We start from the raw sequence: 20818 nt of genomic DNA, 5'->3' as shown, positions 1-20818 counted from the left end.
CCTTTTATTGGCGATGATGTACGTCCTTCTATGTTTGACCACTATGGTATGAATATCTATGAACTTTTGTGGTTTGACACGTGGAGAATGAAATGGCTGCTGAAGGTTTCCATCATGTCATGCATGTTAGTTTAAATCTTCACCCAGCAGCTGCTGAAGCTGCAACACTTAGATCAGCTCTGATAGAGACAGAAACTAACACCTCATCAACAGCATCCTGTATCTCATGATCATTAATGTCAAAGTCTATCCTGATATGGCAGAAACAAAATGTCACCATTAACTCTCTACAGTTACACATGTTTCTATAGCTCTAAATGTAGAGCTATAGATTTAAATTTTGATCCAGTGGAAAAGTTTAGTCCAAAACTGTTGAAAAACAAGATTTATAATTCATGCAAATACTAATCTATCATATATTTTCTGTCTCTGGAGGGATGATCTGATTGGCTCGTTTAAATGGAAAAGGCGGGGTTTTAAACAGAGATTAATTTTTTTCATGTAGCTGCTGCTTTTTGTGATGACTGGAAGTAAATAAACAGATTTTCTTGCGGTTCAGTCAGACTGGTGTCTCTTCCATAAAACGAGCTACAACTGATGATCAGAAAATCTTAACTCTGATCAGAAAATTAAAGGCAATTGTATCTGCATTATCTATAACTACTCAAAGACCTTTTGGAAACATATCTAAAAAAATAAAAGTTCTAATTCATAGTTTGTTGTTTTCCAGGGTAAAAGGTCAAAACAAGAGAAAGAAAAACCCTCAAAGCATCAGCTTCTATTCATAGCTTTGTCTGCTTAGTGAAACTAACACCTCACTTACCACAGATATAAAAGCCAGAAAGGCTTGGAGTTGTTTTTAAAATATATTAAAATTAATATGTATGTAAAAAAAAAAGAAAAGAAAAGAAAACTAGGAAAGAAAATATTTGCACAAATGATCCAGTTACAGCTGAAGTTAAGTGTTTTAGGTTTTTTGATGGTGAAAAGATCAAAGTTCAGATGTTGGACAGAGCATGAAGTCATGATGAGGAGGAAACGCCTCTCAAACCACAGAGCCTCATATTTCACATGTTGCCTCTTTAGACTCTCAGTCATTTCTGATTGTCTGCCAGAGACAGAGGAGCGATGATCACTGCTAGAGAGACACAAACATCTTTATTTGTAATGCTGATGCTTTACTTAACAGGTAAGAATATTTTAATTTCTAAAGTAATTAAAAACTGATTTAATAAGAACTAAATGGTTCCTTTTCTCAGACGCTCATGTTTATTGAGGTTTGGAGGCTGGTGAATTTTCATGAGTGATAAACAATATGATGGATCTAATATGATGATCACAATAACAGAGAACAGAAGATTTATTTTATTTATTTTCCTGTTTTTCTCTCAGCAGCAGCTGGTCAAACTCACTACTCAGCAGTCAGAGTTGGTGATGAAATCACTTTGTCTTGTGAAAATGTGAACATCAGGAATCACTGTGACAGCATCACCTGGATGTTCGGCAGTAACAGAACAACATCAATACTGTTTGAAAATGGAAAGATTCATGAAGATGCAGCAGCTAAATCAGACAAACTGAGAATTACATCAAAATGTTCTCTGATTATAAAGGAAGTCTCAGATGAGGATGTTGGTCTGTACATCTTCAGACGGTTCATAAATGAACAAGAACAAGACTTCAACATTATTCTGTCTGTTATTCACAGTGAGTTTTATATCATGTTTATCAGAACAAACCGTCCAACCACAAACTAAAACACTACAAGAAAATAATTAAACTATGTTTTTCTTTTCAGTGGTTGAACAGAAACAGGAAGATAAAATAATCTTGACCTGCTCTGTCACAGACCTTATCCACTACAGACACACAGTGGAGTGGCTGAATGAAGGTAGAGAGGAAACTTTCTCACACATGCAGAGATCAGATCAGTTCTGCTCTGCTACTGTAACGATTCCAGCATCTGACAGAAACTGGAAGGAAAACTTAAAGTGTAAAGTTACAAATGATTACAGTAACAAAGTGCAGCTGTTTGACTTCAGGATTCAGTCCTTTGGTGGAAAAACAGGTGAGAATATTTTCATGAACTCAATTAGAAAACAATAATTTAACAGTTTAAGTTACATTATAACAATGAATTGTTTCTTTATTTGTTCTTATTCTATTTTCTCTGATAAAAATTCAACAGCAAAGACAACGACCACCACACGACCACCTAGAACTACAACAACAAGAAAGTCAACAACAACAAAGATGACGGCAACAAAGTTACCTGCAACTACAACAACTACAACAGAATCATTAAACAAATTGACGTCTATGGCAATTAATTCATCTACAAATGTCAACAATTTCTCCAAAACTCCAGGTAGAAACTGAATCTTTTGAGTCATAAAGTTTAGTCTTAATCTTAAACTTTCTTCCAGTTATATTTTAGTCTTTTTATCAAACAGTGATGCTGCATAAATGATATTTCTTCTTTCAGGTTGGTCGATGTTTTATATAATCTGTCCTGCAGTGATCATAGTAACTGTTCTGCTGATCATTGGATGGAAGAAAACCAGAAGTGAGGAAAACATTTTTGTTGTTTCAGCAAACTTTACATTTAAAATTTGTATTCAACAAACACTGAATATGTATTTTATTGTTATTTTTTTTAAAAAAAACAGTCTTACACACATCAACATCAGTCTGTCTTCTACATGCTGACCATTAGAAAACAGACAGAAAATATGTTTTTAGAGCAACAACTGAACCAAGTTACTCTTTTATTTTCTCAGAAAATAAAACAAAAAAGGAAGAAGAAAGAAAAGTAAGTAAATCATTATATTGTTATTTCAAAAGAAAAGTCATTTTAGTTTTTAACTTTAAACTATTTTAGAAACAATTGTCCTCTTTGTGTTGGTCAAAATTGTGGTTTTTTGAAGGAATTCATTTTTAAAATATAAACTAAATACAGTACAGTGTGTTATTTATTTTATTGCATTCTGTATACAGACTGATCCTGAGGATGGAGTCCATTATGCCAAATTCATTCGGACCAAAAAGACCAAGGAAAAGCCAAGCGTGAGTCGTTTCCCTAAAAGCTGCCCTTAAGTCTCAATGTGTCATAAACTAATGTGTAATAGATTAAAAAGAAACATGTGCTACTGATAATTACTTACTAAAATCTGTAGCATGTTGGTTTGTAATAAATGAACAAAGGATCATTAAATTTGTGATAAATAGGGATTTTTTCTAAACAGGTGTATCTTTACTTTTTGGTGATTTTCTTTTCAGATTCCTGACTCTGTGACATACAGCGCTCTGAATCTATCGTCTTCTTCTTCTGCTCAGCCTACCATCGATCTTGACTCTCTCTACTCTGCAATCAGTAAATAAGTGAAATTAGATGTTTAATCTCGATAAAAGTGTTTTTGAGATCATCAATGAGCGCTGAGGCCCTCTAGTGGAGAGAAGCAGGACATGTAAATTCTGCAGAATTCACCTTTTTGTTAAATAACAGCAAAATTGAAGGCTTTTGCATATCTGGTAATAGTTTTGTTAGACATTATTTCCAAGGTCTATGTTCTTCTGTGCTTTAAAGTACATCATGTTTGACTATCATGGTATAAATATCCGTGAACTTTTGTGGTTTCACACTTTGAGCAGAAAACAGATGCTGAATGTTTCCATATCATCAGACATGTTGAAGTTTATGTCTTAAAAAAGAATCCACCAGACTAAAACCTTCCGCTGCTAATGTTGCAACACTTAGCTCAGCTCAAAAATAGACAGAAACTAACACCTCACCTACAGCAGATGCACCTACATCATTTAAGTCGTATGAAGTGTCAAATTTATTCTTATGCACATGAGAAAAAACAAAGTTTTCCAGTCGTGTATCATCATCACACAGGAAGATCTGCTTCTGCTGCAAAAGCCTTCCACCTTTTACCTCATTCTTTTCTACATTTTACATGTTTTGCTCCATATTTTGAGTCCTGCATTTTGATACTAAGATAGCCTAGACATATGGTGTGTAGCTTTTTTTATAGAACAAATAATGGCAAGATTATTTTAAAAATGCTTTTGAACCCAGAGTGAGTCACAGTAAATGATCACTAACACTGATCCTGGTTCTGATGGCGATTCCTTCCTGTTAACACAGAGTCATTCCTTCCCTCTGTCGCCTCATGCTTGATGCTGCAAAATGAATGCTGACCTGCTTATATTATTTAACCAATCGGCTTTATTGAGTTTATGTTCCTGCTTTGTATTATAACCAGGACTGAACTGGAGTGAATGTAATTGGATCTGCCTCTAAAATTGTAAGTTATTTGACCATATTTGTGAAAATAAATGGGGGATTTATTTCTTTATTGTGTAGAATATTGAAGATATTTGCTGGAAATAATCACTGCTGCATAAGAAGCGAATATGTAATATTTCCAATGCTACTCATAAAGTAATAGTGATAAATGATCTTTGATTAACATTCCTGAATATTTTTTCAAATGTTGATTAATCAAACCTTTTTTCTCTATTTATAACTTTATGCTTGGCAGTTAATTAACAATTAGACAGAAGCTGAATGTTTGCATTTAGATTACTCTGATATGAACAAGATTTCTGCACAGAAAACATTTGAGTGAGGAATAAAATCTTTCCTTTGGTGAAAAATGTGCAGTTAGTTACAAATCTATACTGAGATTTAAAATATTGTTTCCATACAGTGTGAAAACAATACGACAAATCTTCTTGATTCAGTTAAATATTTGACTTTATATGAAAATGAAGCAGATCAAAATTGTTGCACCCTATTCAGTGCCCCCTATTACCACTGGGGGTCGCTAGAGATCCTTCATCATGTTTCTGCCACACTGTGTTTATCCTTTTATTTAGAAAACTAAATACGTGTTTACCACTATCTGACAATGAATCATTCCTGCAAATAGTAAATAACGCATAAATATCTGTTTGCAGACACACATATGATGAAAGCAGCAGCAGCAGATTCATTGTTTACTCTGGTATTTCTCTTGAAATGGAGCCACATTTTCATACTTTTGACATTAGGATCATTAGTAAATCAGACTAAAGGATATTTCAGCAACTTCCAGGAAAAAAGTAAAAGAGAAGACCCTGGAGGAGTTAACAGTAAAAAAATATCAAAAATAAATTGAAGAGAGATGTTTCAAAAATGAAGTCAGGAAGAAAAATATATTTGAAAGAGTTTTATTCCAATAAACTAAAGACTCTTTTTCAAATAGGAGAGGAAATGCAATAAATTTCCTTCAAAGCTGTAGTTACACATACAGGCAAAAATTCAAAAGGTTTTCTGAAACAGCTTGTTTTTTTTACTACGGATTCCAGACAGGCAGCAACTATTTTCATATATTTCAGGAGCAAGTGTTTAATTTTAAGTTTTATTATTGTTATAAAGTTCTAGTTTTAAGAAAGAAAAAGTGAAATTCAAGAAAAAAAACACACAAAAAATGTGTTTTCTTCCTTTGAATTTTTTTTTCTTCCCTCTGGTTCTTTAGAAAGCTCGCTGTGCTCAATCTCTAACATGGACGTCTGCAGACATTTACCCACATTAATTAGTGTGTGTGCATGTGTGTGTGTGAGACTGTGTCTGGTTCTGTGCAGGGTAGCGTTCAAGCAGCTCAGGACAATAGCCTGTCAAACAAAGTGATTCTGCCTGAGCGCCGACCCCCTGCTGGGAGCATTCCTCACACAACCGACGGTGCAACTCCTAAAGGCCACGAACGGATCAAAATGTCCAAATTCCTGAAAACAATCATGAGTCAGTCTGAGTCTGATCTGACACAGATTTAAATTCAGTAACACCCAAAAAACTGACCTGAGCTCAAAGTTAACTGTAGTGTTTACGTTTCCCCACTAAATAGATTTATTTTCTCACATTGATCAAAGCAGAATTTATATAAAGATGAATCTGCTCCTCTTAAATGTAAATCTGTTTTGTTTTTCTAGCGTATATACATCCACGTGACTAATAAAAAGAATAATTGCATCATTAAACATGCAAACAGGCTAATTCAATTTTTATTTTCTGCAAAACGAACTTGACCCAATTTAACAGCCAATCACAGCTCAGTTAAAATCTCCTGAGCCAATGCGATGCTGGGCACCGCCCACATGTGTGCATAATAATAAGAGGCAGGATGATAAGTGTGTGGAGTGAACCTGAAGAGTTGCTGCTTGCTCAGTGTGCTGTGGAGATAACTGTCCCCTGCAAACCTTCACCATGGTCGACGCCTTCTGTGCCACCTGGAAACTGGTCGAGAGCGAGAACTTCGATGAGTACATGAAAGCACTTGGTGAGTCAGATTCTGTCTTTTTTGATACTTATTGTGAGCAAATAGAAAATAAATCTGCTTTCAGGTTATTTTTGAATGCAAACTGCGCATTTAAACCTAAGAGCTTTAACAGAATCTCATAGCTGTTTCTCCTGCTCAGGTGTGGGCTTTGCCACCAGGCAGGTTGGTAACGTGACCAAGCCGACCGTCATCATCAGCCAGGAGGGAGACAAGGTGGTGATCCGCACCCAGAGCACCTTCAAAAACACCGAGATCAGCTTCACGCTGGGGGAAGAGTTCGACGAAACCACCGCCGACGACAGGAACTGCAAAGTAAGACCCAGAAACAAAACACACACTGCTGGAGTCCATGCTATCACTGCATTAGTCACAGTTAATGGAAAAATATTCACTGCCTAAATATGAGCAACTGCAGCAAACAAAAAAACTATTTATGATTAATTTAAAGGATTTGAAAACAGGCGTAAAACTTTTCTGCAAACTAAAAAGTTTCAAATTTTTTACAACTGAGTGACAATTAGTGTTAGTTCATCAGAAATAATGTGATTTTTATATTTGTGCAAATACTTCACATCTTAAACTCTGCAGAGAACCCAGCAGCTTCATTCTGGTTTAAATGAGGATTTTTTTTTTCACACTGTAACTCTTATTTTGTTCCTTTTAGTCCACAGTGTCTCTGGATGGGGACAAACTGGTCCACGTCCAGAAGTGGGACGGCAAAGAGACCAAGTTCGTCAGAGAGATCAAAGACGGCAAAATGATCATGGTAAAAGAAACACAAGCAGTTCATAAGCATGTGGACTTTTATTTGTGGCTCAAGCAGAAAAATCTACCAAAAAAAGCTTAACAGAAATTTTTGTAAAAATGTTCATGGTCTTCTAAACACTGTGAATTGTTTTTCCATGAAGAAACAGTTTATTAAATATTGGAAATATGAATTAAGTTATGTGCACAAATTAATGACATTTAAGCTCAAGTAGAGCAAATCAATTGGCAGCAAAGAATAACATTAAATATTATCAAACATTCTTCCTAATTGACTGCATTTAAAATTCATTTTTATGATTGTCTTACAAAGTGTATTGCAAACCAAAGTTTTTGCAAGTAAAACTATCATTTTGTTTGTTTTGTGCAGAATTTGACCTTTGAAGACGTCCATGCGGTGCGCACCTATGAGAAAGCATGAGAGCTCCACCTGACAGCCCCACGATCCGGCCAACCCGCCTGCATTTTATAATTATTGTGGACTGTTTGCTCTTTGCACTTCATTCTCCTCCACATGAAAAAGATCTGCAAGCTGCACGTGTTTTGTAAAATGTTTTTTTATATGAATACATTTCTGTCATGACAAATGGAACGACTTTGCAACTCTGTGTAAGACATGAAATAAAGAAATAAAATGTCTTGTGTTTTCATGTGTGCATTGCTTAAAATGAATGATTTGATGCAAATAGCTTACAATATTGCGCATCATATTTTCTCCATGAGGGAATAAAGTTAATCCAATAACAAAAACACAGAATGTTCTCATTGGAAAACAATATTAAGCTGTTTTTGTAGCACATTTTCCAAGTGAGAGCTGTTCTTAAATGTGAAGCACTTAGAGAATGTTTAACGCCATTATCAGCCACACCCTTAGATATAAAGAGGATGTGGGTGAGGATATTTTCTGGGATTATTAAACTTCACGCATTGCATTTTAATTACAAACTTGGGGACATTTTGAATGAGTTTTGGCAGAAATGTTCCTCTGACTGTATTTATTCATGACTAAATGTTCTCCTTTTTTATTTCATTTAAATTTGACTATAAATCAGTCATAATTTTAGTAGAATATGTTATAATCCCAAACATAATCAATATTTGAAATGTATTTTTAAAAAGCAAAAAACATAAAAACTGGTTGTAGTACAAACTTTTTTTAAAAGTTATTATCCTTAAAGGTCTCTAATATCTGAATCTAACAAATATTTATTTATTCACACATAGAAGGAATTATTATATTTATTGAACGCTAGTAATAAAAGGTACTTTGGTAGCTACAATCATAAACAAATATTGCATAAAGAGAAATTACTATCTGGTTTGTTGAGTGATGTAAACACAGCGGGTGTTCCTGTTTTAGTCTTCCCCCTTCAGCTGATCAGCTGATCGAACTACTTCCTGTTTACTCCCGAGAAGTGACCGGCTATTTAGTGCAGCTACTGTACTTCTTTTAAACCGGTGTAAATGACCTAGTTTTGCTGTTTTCCTCTCATCATGACTCAGGTTGTTGGTTTGTTTCTGCTGCTGCTCAGCGCAGCGGCTCCCTGCTGCGCTGCTCCGACCGGAAGCAGCTACCTGTCCGGAACAGGTGAGCGGAAAACTCCTGTTTCTAATGACAGCTGGAGACTTTTGTCCATATGTAGAGGAGCACGCAGATCTAAGTGTGAAGGAGGGTTTAGCCTGTGGATATTAAAGTTTCTCTTTGCGGTTTTAAACGGGCTAAAACGCAGAGTTGCTAGCTAAACCAATAAAAGTGGATATTTATATAAATATGGCGATTCTTAGCTCATTACTCACGTGCCGAATTGTTAGAAAAGCTCTAATAATATGTCCTAAAAACTACAATCTGTTGTTGATGGTGAATATTTCATTCTAAAAGCAAAAATGTAAGAATTAGAAGAGTTTTAAACGAAGTTCTGCCTGAGACGTTAAACTTCCACTTCTGCTGACATAACATTGTAACTTTGACCAACTGTGTGTGTGTGTGTATGTCTGTGTGTGGTCAAAATAATGATGTTACAGCTCAAACTTAAATCATGTTTTGTTACTTCCTAACAAAACATGAAGACATTATTTTTTTAAAAGTGAAGTAGAGAATAAATTGCCAGTTGAAGTGTTTGCAGATAAAACAATGGGTCAGTAGGAGAACTAGGAAGTGATACGTTTCAGGATTTCATCACTGTCACTGTCTGATTGTTGTCTCTCATCATTTCTACTAATATGACCCAATGTCCTGTTTTTCCAGGCAGGTTCTGGCACATCACGGACCTCCACCTGGACCCCAGCTACCGCCTGGCCCAGGACCCCACCAAGGTTTGCTTCTCCTCCAAAGGAGCCCCCGCCACCCACGCCGGTCTGTACGGAGACTTCCTGTGCGATTCCCCCTACAGCCTGATCCTGTCGGCCTTCACCAACATGGCGCCGCTCACACAGCCAGAGGACTTCATCATCTGGACCGGGTCAGTACAGATAGAAAGTGGCTCCCACTGATGGAGGCATTTCTTTTTTATAGTTCTGTCCTTTGTGAGTTTGTGCTGAACACGGATAATGTTGATGTTTGTCAGCAGTAAACGTCACCAGTTTGCTAAAATAATCACATTCTGTATTTCTGTTGGATCTCACATAAACTTCTTAAAAACAGAAAGAAAATGTTTCTGGGGTTCTGGGAATAAATGTGGATTATTCTGAATGACTTAACTGCTTTAACATTTTCATGTCCATTACTGTGAATGAAGAGGTCACAGGCTCAGTGTTTAAGTTGTTTATTATTCATTGTAACTGGACCCTAAACAGCCAGTTTTCAGTCAAATAAAACTGCAGTGTCACATTTTTGCAATTAATATACACATCTGGGAACTTTAACATCTGTAAAAGTAACAATTCACCCTCCAACATTGGGAAAGTAATTAAACTCTTCAGGTTTCTGAAGTTCATGTGTAGTTAATCAGAAATGCTGCGTAGCTAAATAGTTAAAGATTTGCTTTATCTTAGTTTTTTTTTTTCTGTAAAGCCGCCTTTACATTTATACTGAAAAAGAAAACACCAGAGAACATAAACATTTTAAAAAATCTACATAACTGTTTTTATGAGGGAACTCTACTGATATAATGAGGAACAGAGAAAAATGTAATAATGCAAAATATCACTTCCTTCTGTATTGTCTGGATTGAGACAATAAAACCTCACAAAACCGCACAATGCCGTGTGAATGAATTAATCTGTAACAAAACATTTAGTACTTATAAACATTTATTATTCTGTTTATATGATTAAGACAGATTAACTCATTATTTTTTCTTTCTCTACTGATGTTCTGGTGTTGCTTAGAAAGTTTAGCTCAGCGTTTTTGTTTCTTTGTCCTGAAACAAAACTAAAAGTACCGTGAAGAGGAACTATCACATCCTCTTTGCTGCAGATAAAATGACCTTTGATGTACTCTGTTGTGTTTTTATAAGTTTAATGATTTAAGTTTGAGCTGTAAACCAGTTTAGATCAATTTTGCAGGTTTTTTGACCCAAACGGTTCATGACTTCAGCAGATCTGGCAGCTCAGTGAGTAGGTTTTCTTTGTCTCACAGGGACAGTCCGCCTCACGTCCCTCCAGATGAGCTGTCCACCGACTTGGTGATCCAGGTGATCAGTAACATGACGCAGACCATCACTCAGCATTTCCCCAACCTGACCGTCTTCCCTGCACTGGGAAACCACGACTACTGGCCACAGGTAACCAACCGGTGGTGATGACGGTGGAGCCCAGTCATCACCAGGCTGTGCATCCAGTTAGCCCTGAAGAAGGGGAAGTTTTTTTTTCTGAATTGGAAATCGCCCCACTCAGCTAAGGTGTTCCCCAAGGTTGAGTTTTGGGCCCAGCTTTGTTTGCACTGCTGCATTTTTTCACTTCACAACCTTTCATTGAACTGCTTTGCTGATGATGTACAGATTTATCTGCCCATAAAAGCTGGACTACAGTAATTTGACTGCAGCTTTACTGCAATGTCTCAGATGTCAAACAGTGGCTAAACTTTTATAAAACTGAATGACAATAAAATAGAGATTATGTTTTTTTGGCAGCTTTTTTATAGTTAATTAAATCCATACCAGAGATTATATTAACATTGTTATTATTAACATAATCAACTTTGATTTTGGTTATGTTTTTGTTTTAGAAGCCAGGTCAGATTTGGGCGTACTGTTTTCTCACCACGGCTGTATGTGCTAATCATTTAGGACCAGATGCCAGACTCCACTAACGACATCTACAAAGCAGCTGCTGCTCTGTGGAAACGCTGGCTGGAACCTGAAGCTCTCGCCACTCTCTCACAAGGTGCGTTAAAACCTTCCAGGATGTTTTAAATGAAGCTGCAGCTGGAAAATGGACCCAGCTGTGAAACTGAGCTGCACTTCTGCTTCTTGTTTTTATGAGATCCAGTTCAGTTTCACTTTAGAGCCAGAAACCAAAACAAATGTCATCTCAGAGCAAAGCAGTGGAACTGAAATCACTTCAGTTTATCAGTTCAGGTTGATTAGACATTCTGCATTGTTAAATATCTTTATCTTATTTTCATTCAGTAAACTTTTATAATAAAAATATGATTTAAAGTCAGAGGAAATCTGGTTACATTTGGTTCATTTCAATAGTTTTTCATGCATTTGGAGAATGGTTTGAAATACCAATTAGTTACATTCAGATTTTTTTTATTTCTTGGTGTTTTGCAAAAATCAGCAAAATTTTAGGACAGAAAATCAGCAAATCTTAAGTTTTGAGAAGCAGCAGTAAACCTGGTATTCGGCATCAGTGCACATGAAATCACACGAACATTTTGCAGTTTATACTTCTTGCCATTTGAATTTATTGCTTCTTTATCACTAATAAATTCATTCGTTCCTGCAGGTGGTTTCTACTCCCAGCTGGTAAAACCGGGCCTGCGCCTGCTGAGCCTCAACACCATCCTGTACTACGGACCTGATAAAGTCACCAGCAACATGACCGACCCAGCCGGGCAGTTTGAGTGGCTGGAGAAAACTCTGGAGAAATCTGCTCAGAGCAAAGAAAAGGTTTGAACTCTGACCTTAAAGCCGGTGTGCTCACTCAGTTTAGTCCCTGCAGTTTAACATTTTCGTCCTGCAGGTGTACGTCATCGCCCACGTCCCGGTGGGATACCTGCCCTTCGTCGGGAACACCACCGCCATCAGAGGGAGCCACAATGAGAGGCTGGTGTCCATCTTCAGGAAGTACAGCCATGTTGTTGCTGGGCAGTTTTATGGCCACACCCACAGAGACAGCATCATGGTGCTGCTGGATGAACAAGGCAAGAAAAACAAGCAGAGTGGATCTAAACTCGCTGAATGTATCGATCAAATTAAATAATTATGTGGCCACAGAAAAGTACATCTGTGACATTTGCATTAAATTGTGAATATTTAAATGGATATTTATGGTGTTGTTGTGACAGTTTATCTGGTTGTGTTTCTGCAGAAAATCCTGTGAATTCTCTGTTTGTGTCACCGGCTGTTACTCCCATCAAAAGCTTTTGGGAGCCATATTCCAACAACCCAGGTTTCCGCATGTATCTGTACAACAACAAGGACTTCAGTGTCATGGTAAGAAGGTTTTAACGAACTATTGTTTGCTTTTATCTCATACTAATAGAACAGATTTAATAAGCTTATAATAATACTCACATCATTGTTTTGGGAAATGCTAAGTCTCTTATTTTGGGGGGAAAAAGGATCTTTGACATCAAGATGAAGGTTTCTGTATCAACTTTAAAGCCAGGCAGTGAAATGACTTTATTAAACCAAATGAATTTGGCAAAGAGTGGAGAGGACAAAAATATAATTTATTGTAACATAAAACAGTTATAAGTTTGTTATTTTTGACTCCCAGTTCATTTCTAAATCTGTTCTGCTGAGCCTGATGCATAAAGACCTTCATACTGATGGTTTTGTTATTTTAGCAAAGGAATTAAGGATTTGTGGTTTATTTTTTCAGGAGGTATTCTAGCCTATTTAAGCTAAACCTCTAATGTTCCTTCATCTCTCTGTTTAAGGAGCGAAGCTAAATGTGATTTTATGATTAATCACGGTGCCGATCAAAACACAAAACCTGGTTCTGGCTTTGCTTTCTTTCTTTGTCTCCTTCTCTGCGGTTCTTTTCTGTCCCTCTGAAGGATATCTGGCAGTACTACCTGAATCTGACGGAAGCCAACGAGAAACAAAAGTCCGACTGGAGGCTGGAATACATCATGACCAAGGCTTTTGGACTGAGCGACCTGCAGCCGAAAAGTCTGCTAGAGCTGGGCCTGAGCTTCATGCTGCCGCAGAGCAAAGCCTTCGATAAGTACTTCACCCACTTCATGGTCGACTACAGCAACAGCATTGTCTGCGATGGGAGCTGCAAGCTCCACCAGGTGTGTGCCGTTCTCTACCTGGACCAGCAGTCGTACTCCAGATGTGCCGCCAGTGCAGACTGGTAGCAAGTTTATCCTCAGGAATCTAAACGCTTTAGGAAATTTTTGTATCTGCTGGAATCAAATAAAAGGGAAATGATGCCTTCACATCAGGATTTTATCCAAACTGGTGTTTCAGTTTTATGTCACTTTATGTTTTACTTAATGTGTGGAGAATCACATTTTTATGATCTGCATGGAAGTGCTTATAGTTTGGAAACAGAAAATGAAGAACTGATGGTTTTCTGTTTGACTTTTGGTTGAACTGATTATAAATAAATGTTTTTTTATGTTTTACAAACTGATTGTGATGTTGAGCAGCACAACAGTTGAACTACCTGATATAATTATTGTGAAGTTTGATGATGAATGTTTGAGTTTCATGACCAAAAACTTGTTGCATAAAACATGTCAGAATGTATATTTTAGTTTATATTCCTCAGCGCTTTTTAGATGGATTGATTTTGTTTTATTGATTTAAAATGTGTCAAAGTGCAATTATATAACTACTTTCTGCTGGATTCCCACAGTTTCTGTTTTCTTGGAAACTAAATCTAGTATTTAGAAATAATTTGGGTTAAGTGCAAAAAATGTTTCCAAATGAAGGATTTTTCTGATATTTTGAAAATATAACTACATATTAATGAATTTTAATTAAAACTGTTTAGCAGTCAATAAAGTTAGTTTAAATATTTGTTGAATAAATTATTTCTATTTTAAGAAAATAAATATATATATATTTTATTTTACAATTTTTATGTTTCTATTTGTTACTGGAAACATCAGTAAACCAAAAAACGAATCTTTCTCAATTAATGAATAATTTGTTTGATAAGTGATTGTATGTGCAGCTTAAAGATAAATAGAATTATTTACAGGTATAAATACATAATTTTCTGTTTTCTTGCACTTCATCATTACCATAAGAAATGCAGAGTTTGTCTGTGTTTGTGGAGAATTGAACCATTCAGTCAAATCATGTTTACCTGAATGTTTGTTTTACAGATGCCATGTTACAGTGAGATTTTTGTTATCTAAAACGGATTAAATGTGAATCAAGTTACATCTGTGTTTTAATACAATGTTTATAAATTTCATTTTCTGCTTCATCAAAACTAAACAATGTGTTGTTAGTTGTTGCACAACAATGGATTTATTTTGTTTTCTGTCTCTCTGAACAAAGAGAAGCATTTTAGCTACATTGGTTTATTTATAGATTAATTATCCTTGAAGAATTATAAATAAGAAAGAAAACTAAGTTTCCTCTAATTAACTTAGTGACCAGGCAGATTGGTGATTTTTACTCTTGCAGGATTTTTTTCTTACAAGAATGAGAACAGAAAGTAGAAATGTTCAGAGTCTGATCTGCTGTGACGAGACAGAGTTGCTACCTTCTTATATTGAAACTTATCACGTTTTTCACAGAGAGTCTGGGAACCAACGTTTCTGGCTCAGAAACGACTGAGACCTTGGAAATGTTGAAGATGGAGGAAATCCTCCCTGAGTTCACATGCATATAATTGTTACTGCTTTGTTCCTCCAGTGCACATTGTGTTCAAATGAGTTACTTTCCCAAATTCCAGTAAAAGACTGAGGAAGTAACAGTTAAAAGTTACAAACAGATGGACCAGTTTCCCCCTGTTGGAGAAGCAAAGCAACAGCAGTCAATACCAGTCGACTGACGTTCATTCCCTCCCACCACCCGATCTTATTCTTCTCTTGTTCAAACTTTCTAGAAAATCCCCCGCGTTTCTCAGCCACCAACTGAAGAATTTGACCCTCACCTCCTTCCCGTTACCCTCCCGACTCTTTTGTCCCCTTCGCCTCGCTCCTCTACTGTTGAGTGGACCTCAACCAAAGCTTCCCGCACACTGCCTTGTTTGTGTGTTCAGATCACCAAAAGCTGGACGGCAAAAACACAAAAGTTTCCCATCTTTCAAAAACACTTTCTAAAATTAATGTAATTCACTTTCTGATGGGAAGTAGCAACGGTTAGCTTTGCTGCAGCCATTTTTTATTCCTCAGTTTATTTTATCAATTAAGATCCATTTAAAATGACATTTAGGTTTATAACTTGAGTTACTACATGTTCAGATATCCTTGTGTTTAAAGAATGAACTACTAGATCTACCAGTAAATTAAACACACAGTACTTTGGGAGAAGATATTTTTTTTGGTCAGGAGTTTAGGAACCACTCCTGAGTGTTTGCCAGACTCTTTCCCCTCATGCGCCCCTTTGCCTTTATTATGCCTGTCCGTCCCCGGCCTCCCGGCGCTCAGTTCCTGTCCAAATGTAACCGTGGAGACTAAGACGGTGCGAGGAATGGCAATGCAGAGGAGTCCATCACCACAGTAACAGGAGCAGAGCTTCCAGTCATGTGGATCCATCGCTTCGCTCACTATTATTAGCAATCCTTTCAACTCCAGAGCAGGCAAACTGATGAACTGTAAACCGTGTGTGTGAGTAGATGAGATTCTGCTGCAGATTCTGATGGACTTTGAGCTTCAGAAACTCATGAAATGTTTGCTGTGCTGCTCTTTCCAGTATTTTATGTAGCAGCCAAACTACCAAAACAGCATGTTTCTTTATTAATGCATGAATGTTTATTATTATTTTTAATATTATTATTATTATTATTATTGTTATTATTATTACTGAACCTATAAACACAAATGGAGCTAAAATTGTGACAGATCGCTTGTTTTTGTTTGTTTTCCACGGTTCCAAACTTTTTAAAGCTCTAATCAGTGTCAGTTCTGGTTGTGGTCAATGTGGCTCACCACCCAGGGCGTCACATGGTGAAGGGAGGTTGCCTGGGTAACGGTACCTGCGTTTCCATTACAAGAGTGAGCAAAACTTTGTCTGAAGTACACTAACGGCAAAAAAACACATTTTTGCCATTGTAGTATTTTCATTAAAGAAACAGAATTAAAATCCCACCTGAATAAGTTTTTTCATGCAATAAGTCATAAAACAAAGACGCCATCATCCTCCAACGACTCCAACCGTGCAAATCTTTCTCTCACTCAAAATGATTTGATTATTCGTGGATTTCAGCTGTTAGGAGGTTGTGGGCTCTAATCCCACTGAATACCGGAGAACCACTGGATTTCTATTTAAACTACATAAATTCATTCACATCCTAATTTAAGCTCAGACAAGATGAATATGAGGAGACAGTTATTTGAAATGCTTCCAGACGATTGTAGTTTTGAAAAGTTTTCATTGGTGCCAATACCTTTTCCAGAAACAGGAGTAACTAAGAAAAGGTTTAATGTTTTCTAGTATTGCTGCCAAAACTTTGCAGTGCAAGAAATGACTGAATCCATTTGCTGAAACATTGTTTTCGGTTGACAGATTGTCTTGAACTGTCTGGCTGGTCTGGTTTGGCTCACTGACCCACATGTTCAGGTTTGCATAGATTTCTGCTGTTGTTCTGGCCGACTGGTGGAGGCCCACAGCAGTTAATCTGAGGATTACTGTCAGGACAGTATAACCGTCCAGCAGCCTCTCCTGGGGAGCAGGAATCTGTGTGTGCACGCTCCACATCACCTTTCACCAGCTAAGATAATCCCTTTCAGCATCTCTAGGTTTGAAGAAGTTTTAAGTTTTTAAGAAGCTTCTGCAGGAATAAAAAGTTATGATTCAGCAAAAATCCTTGCTAATCCACTACTGAGAAATATAAAAATGATGATTTTATGATGTGATTTGATTGTTCTGATTTGACTAGATGTAATGTTTATTGATTTTTCTCAATTGGTGACTGTATGGCATTTTTATGATATAAATCATTTTGAGTTGTCTTGTTGCTGAAATGTGTTGATATCTGAATTAAATGTCCTGTAAGTTAATTTAAATAAATGTTAACTCTGTTGATAAGACTTTTGTCTTAAACATAGAGATTCAAACATTGAGAATCTGTTGCATAGCTTTCTTTTGGACTTAGTGTGATAATTATCATACAATGCAAGACAACTGACAAATTAGAAAAGAAAATGTCAAAGTACGGCCAAGAATGATGCTTGTAGCGTCTGGCCAGAACCACGAAGGCAAAGAGTCTGATTCCAAAAAGAAAATTGAACTTAAATTAACTTTATTTGAAATGTTATGTTTAGTTGTCGAGGATTAACTCTCCTCCCTTTTCTTTTTTCAGATTTAATTTTGAATCTGAGATGCTTTGCAGTAACTTTTAAAGCCAGATTTGCATGAACTAATCAACTTCCATGATGTTGATCAGAAAATTAGATATTCTACCATTTATAATTTGACAAAATTAAAATAAAAAATACACTATTTCCTTGTCCTTTCTTTAATGTTTACCACTCCATCTTTAAATATCTCAGACAAATCATATCATGCTCTTTGAAGTGAAAACTCAACCTTCACTTCCAGGCTAAGTGAAACAATAACAATGCAGTTTTTCATAACTAAACCTAACTGGCAAAGCTCTGTTTCTGTTCGGGGCAGCTGAACATAAGACTCTTTCACAGCCGGGGTGTCCAGCGTGATATTCTGTCCCACAAGTCTCACACAGTCCATAATGGAGCGAGATGGAGACAGAAACACAGAGATGGGGGGTCTCTTTAGTCTCATGCTTCAGCAGTAATTTGTCACCGGCCATGAATGGCCGCCTTCATCAGTGAGGGAGACAAGGCAAGGAATTTCAGAGTAGTGTGTGTGTGTGTGTGTGTGGGGGTGTGTGTGTGTGTGTGTGTGTGTGTGTGTGTGTGTGTGTGTGTGTGTGTGTGTGTGTGTGTGTGTGTACACCAGAGGGGGTCAGCCTTTAGGTTGAAGTTTGCTCTCAGCCCATTTGTAGCCCAGATCTGTGGGACCACCATAGGCAGGTCTGCAGGAGCCAATCAGAGGCTCCCGAAGCCATTACCTCACTCTGGTGGCGACTGTGCCAACTTGGAGCAGGAGCCTCCAAACAAAATGCTAATTTAAGAAAAAAGAAAAGGAAAGAAGAAAGTGAGTCTGGCAGAAATACAGAATCCTTCAATATTTTATTTTTGTCTCATATCTAAAAGTCTGGGTTAGATATTTATATTCTGTTTTGACTAAAATTACCTGTGTTTTTATTGACCATATAATTGTGGAATTTGATATTTTGAAAATAAATTTGCTTGATGAAATCATACCAATTTTATGACTGCATTATAACTGCAATGAAAAAATTGAACGATCAACAATCGGATGTTACAAACAGCGCAAACTATGATGAAGATGACAGGAAGTGGTTGTAGGATGAAGGTGTTTTCAATGACTTATCGAATAAACTAACCTGTTCACACGTGATTTTAATTGTTTCTTATCTAATGGAAACACCACAATTATGTTGTTTGATATTAAATGAATAGAATATTGACAAAGTTTGGCCCAAATTCATCATAAAAACACAGATAATGTCTAATGTTTGTTTTGTTGATTCTTTCCCAACAGTCTTTTGATAATCTGACCTTCTTACACCAGTTTCTTCTGGTTCATATTATCCACTGTTTTTATGGACTCTGACCTGATAGCATCATTAATTAAAGTTTCACAGTGAACCAGCCATTCATCTTCCTCTTAGTGCTCTGAGAGAGATTACACACCTAGATCCCTCATTCAGCTGCAATCCCACTGAACAATATTGTGTTTTTTAGTCATTTTTTTATTTTCTTCATTCAACAATATTTGTGAAAAAGTGGCAACATGTAAAGGCTTTTATTTATTTAGTAAGTTAATTTACTTGTTACTGACTTTCTTCCCTTCTTACTTGTTTATCTATTTACCTTTTGTCTTGTTTGACTTATGAGGTGATTATTTAATTTGTTTTTCTGTTGGAGCCCAGGCCGGCTGGGAAACGGCACCAGAACCGAATTTCACCACAGACAAAACGCTCTGCATGATTACAGAGACATAGACAGAAATACAGACAGCAACAATTCAGTTTGAATAAAAATTTTATTTTTAAATTCTGACAGCGTCCCACAAAAGATTTTCTAGAATGGTTTATTGCTCAATGTTTTGGGAAGACATAATTTAATCAAAGACAGAAAGAAAAACCTGAATTTTAAAATTTTGCTTTCACAGACTGAAAGGAATCAAAAATATATTTAACCATAATTTCTGGAGCGAAGCCAGCGACGTCTTTTATTGTCTCTAATTAAAATCCCACCCAGCAACACCAGTTGTTCATTTCCCACTGGAGTAAATCTTTTGAGTGGAAACATAAAGCTCTGATTGTTCCTGCATGGATGAATTTATGAATGGGCACAAAAGATGGAGGTTGATCAGAAAAAAGTGTCATTTCACTACAGTGGAGAGAAACTGAAGGAGATGAAAACACAAACAGTAAAAGTTTCCAAACTCTCAAACCTGCCATGATTATTGCGCTTTATTTTTCAAAGTTATATCTGTTTTTTCATGTTACTGGAAGCTATGATGTAATGTGAATGAGGAAAACAACAAAATAAACAATTATGGATGTTTCTGCAACTCATAAAGCAAAAAATATATATTTTTAAAGTTTTGTCTGCATGAAATAAAACTGATGAATATATGAATTAGCCAGAAATGCCAACCTGGAGCAATTAGGACTCGTAGGAAAGGAAAATGTTTTGTTATAAATTAAATAATCTACCAGTGGAGCTAATACTGTTCATGAATATTTAGGGATTATTGACTCTTAAAAAAATCTTATTCCTTGCTGGAAAGTTAGTTGTGATTTAGTTTTGTCAAATTTCAAGTGCATTAATATATTTGTACCAGAAACTAGATTAAAAAAAGATTTTTTTTGCAGTGTGTGACCAGGACAGTATTTTGATTTATTCTCATGTGTTTGAGTTTTGTTAACCTCGTTGTATTTTTAATGCTGTTTCACTCAGATGGCATTAAGTCTTAGGAGAGAAGCTTTTTTTCTACCTCTCCTCACCTCATCTCACTCCTCCTTCTTTCCAGGAACCGTCCGGCCTCCGCCGGCCCTCGATCCCTGTCTGCTCTGCTTGCAGGGGTCAGTGAGTTTCCCCTCTAAGAGGTTAGTTAGTGCTGGAGCAGAGGGTGTGGCATGTTGGCCTGCGTCTTTGATCGCTACACGGCTTACAATCCATTTTCTTCCAGTGGATGAGCTCCGGGTTGACCTCGGGGTCCAACACACCTCATGTGGAGAAACATCTCCACACAGAAATAATCACCCCATTTGGTTCTTCTCTTCATCTTTTGGGGGGGACTTTATTTTTTTCTTCTGCGATCTGTTGAAATCATATTTTGCCTTCATCTCATCGAGCAGCTTATTGTCACACA

The 20818-nt window shown here is 36.7% G+C and overlaps 3 protein-coding genes across 3 annotated transcripts; all 3 read left to right on the top strand.

Annotated features, from left to right (window-relative positions):
* Window positions 1-1128: 1128 nt before the first annotated feature.
* LOC129375237 (transcription initiation factor TFIID subunit 1-like) lies at window positions 1129-2742 on the top strand. The gene is made up of 6 exons (XM_055054167.1): window positions 1129-1189; window positions 1393-1707; window positions 1799-2068; window positions 2189-2368; window positions 2486-2566; window positions 2717-2742. Exons 1-6 carry the CDS (start codon window positions 1129-1131, stop codon window positions 2740-2742), a joined length of 933 nt encoding a protein of 310 aa, XP_054910142.1.
* Window positions 2743-6172: 3430 nt separating this feature from the next.
* Window positions 6173-7727, top strand: LOC129375435 (fatty acid-binding protein, brain). The gene is made up of 4 exons (XM_055054518.1): window positions 6173-6323; window positions 6463-6635; window positions 6988-7089; window positions 7459-7727. The coding sequence occupies exons 1-4, from the start codon at window positions 6251-6253 to the stop codon at window positions 7507-7509; spliced, it is 399 nt and encodes a 132-aa protein (XP_054910493.1). The 5' UTR covers window positions 6173-6250; the 3' UTR covers window positions 7510-7727.
* A 751-nt stretch (window positions 7728-8478) lies between these two features.
* Window positions 8479-14599, top strand: smpdl3a (sphingomyelin phosphodiesterase acid like 3A). Its single transcript, XM_055054130.1, has 8 exons — window positions 8479-8676; window positions 9334-9547; window positions 10666-10810; window positions 11315-11411; window positions 11979-12142; window positions 12216-12396; window positions 12564-12688; window positions 13258-14599. The coding sequence occupies exons 1-8, from the start codon at window positions 8583-8585 to the stop codon at window positions 13561-13563; spliced, it is 1326 nt and encodes a 441-aa protein (XP_054910105.1). The 5' UTR covers window positions 8479-8582; the 3' UTR covers window positions 13564-14599.
* Window positions 14600-20818: the final 6219 nt, after the last annotated feature.

This window comes from Poeciliopsis prolifica, unplaced genomic scaffold (genome assembly GCF_027474105.1).
Source record: "Poeciliopsis prolifica strain line A6 unplaced genomic scaffold, Auburn_PproV2 SCAFFOLD039, whole genome shotgun sequence".
Classification (NCBI taxonomy): domain Eukaryota; kingdom Metazoa; phylum Chordata; class Actinopteri; order Cyprinodontiformes; family Poeciliidae; genus Poeciliopsis; species Poeciliopsis prolifica.
This window is presented reverse-complemented; position numbering and strand designations above follow the sequence as displayed.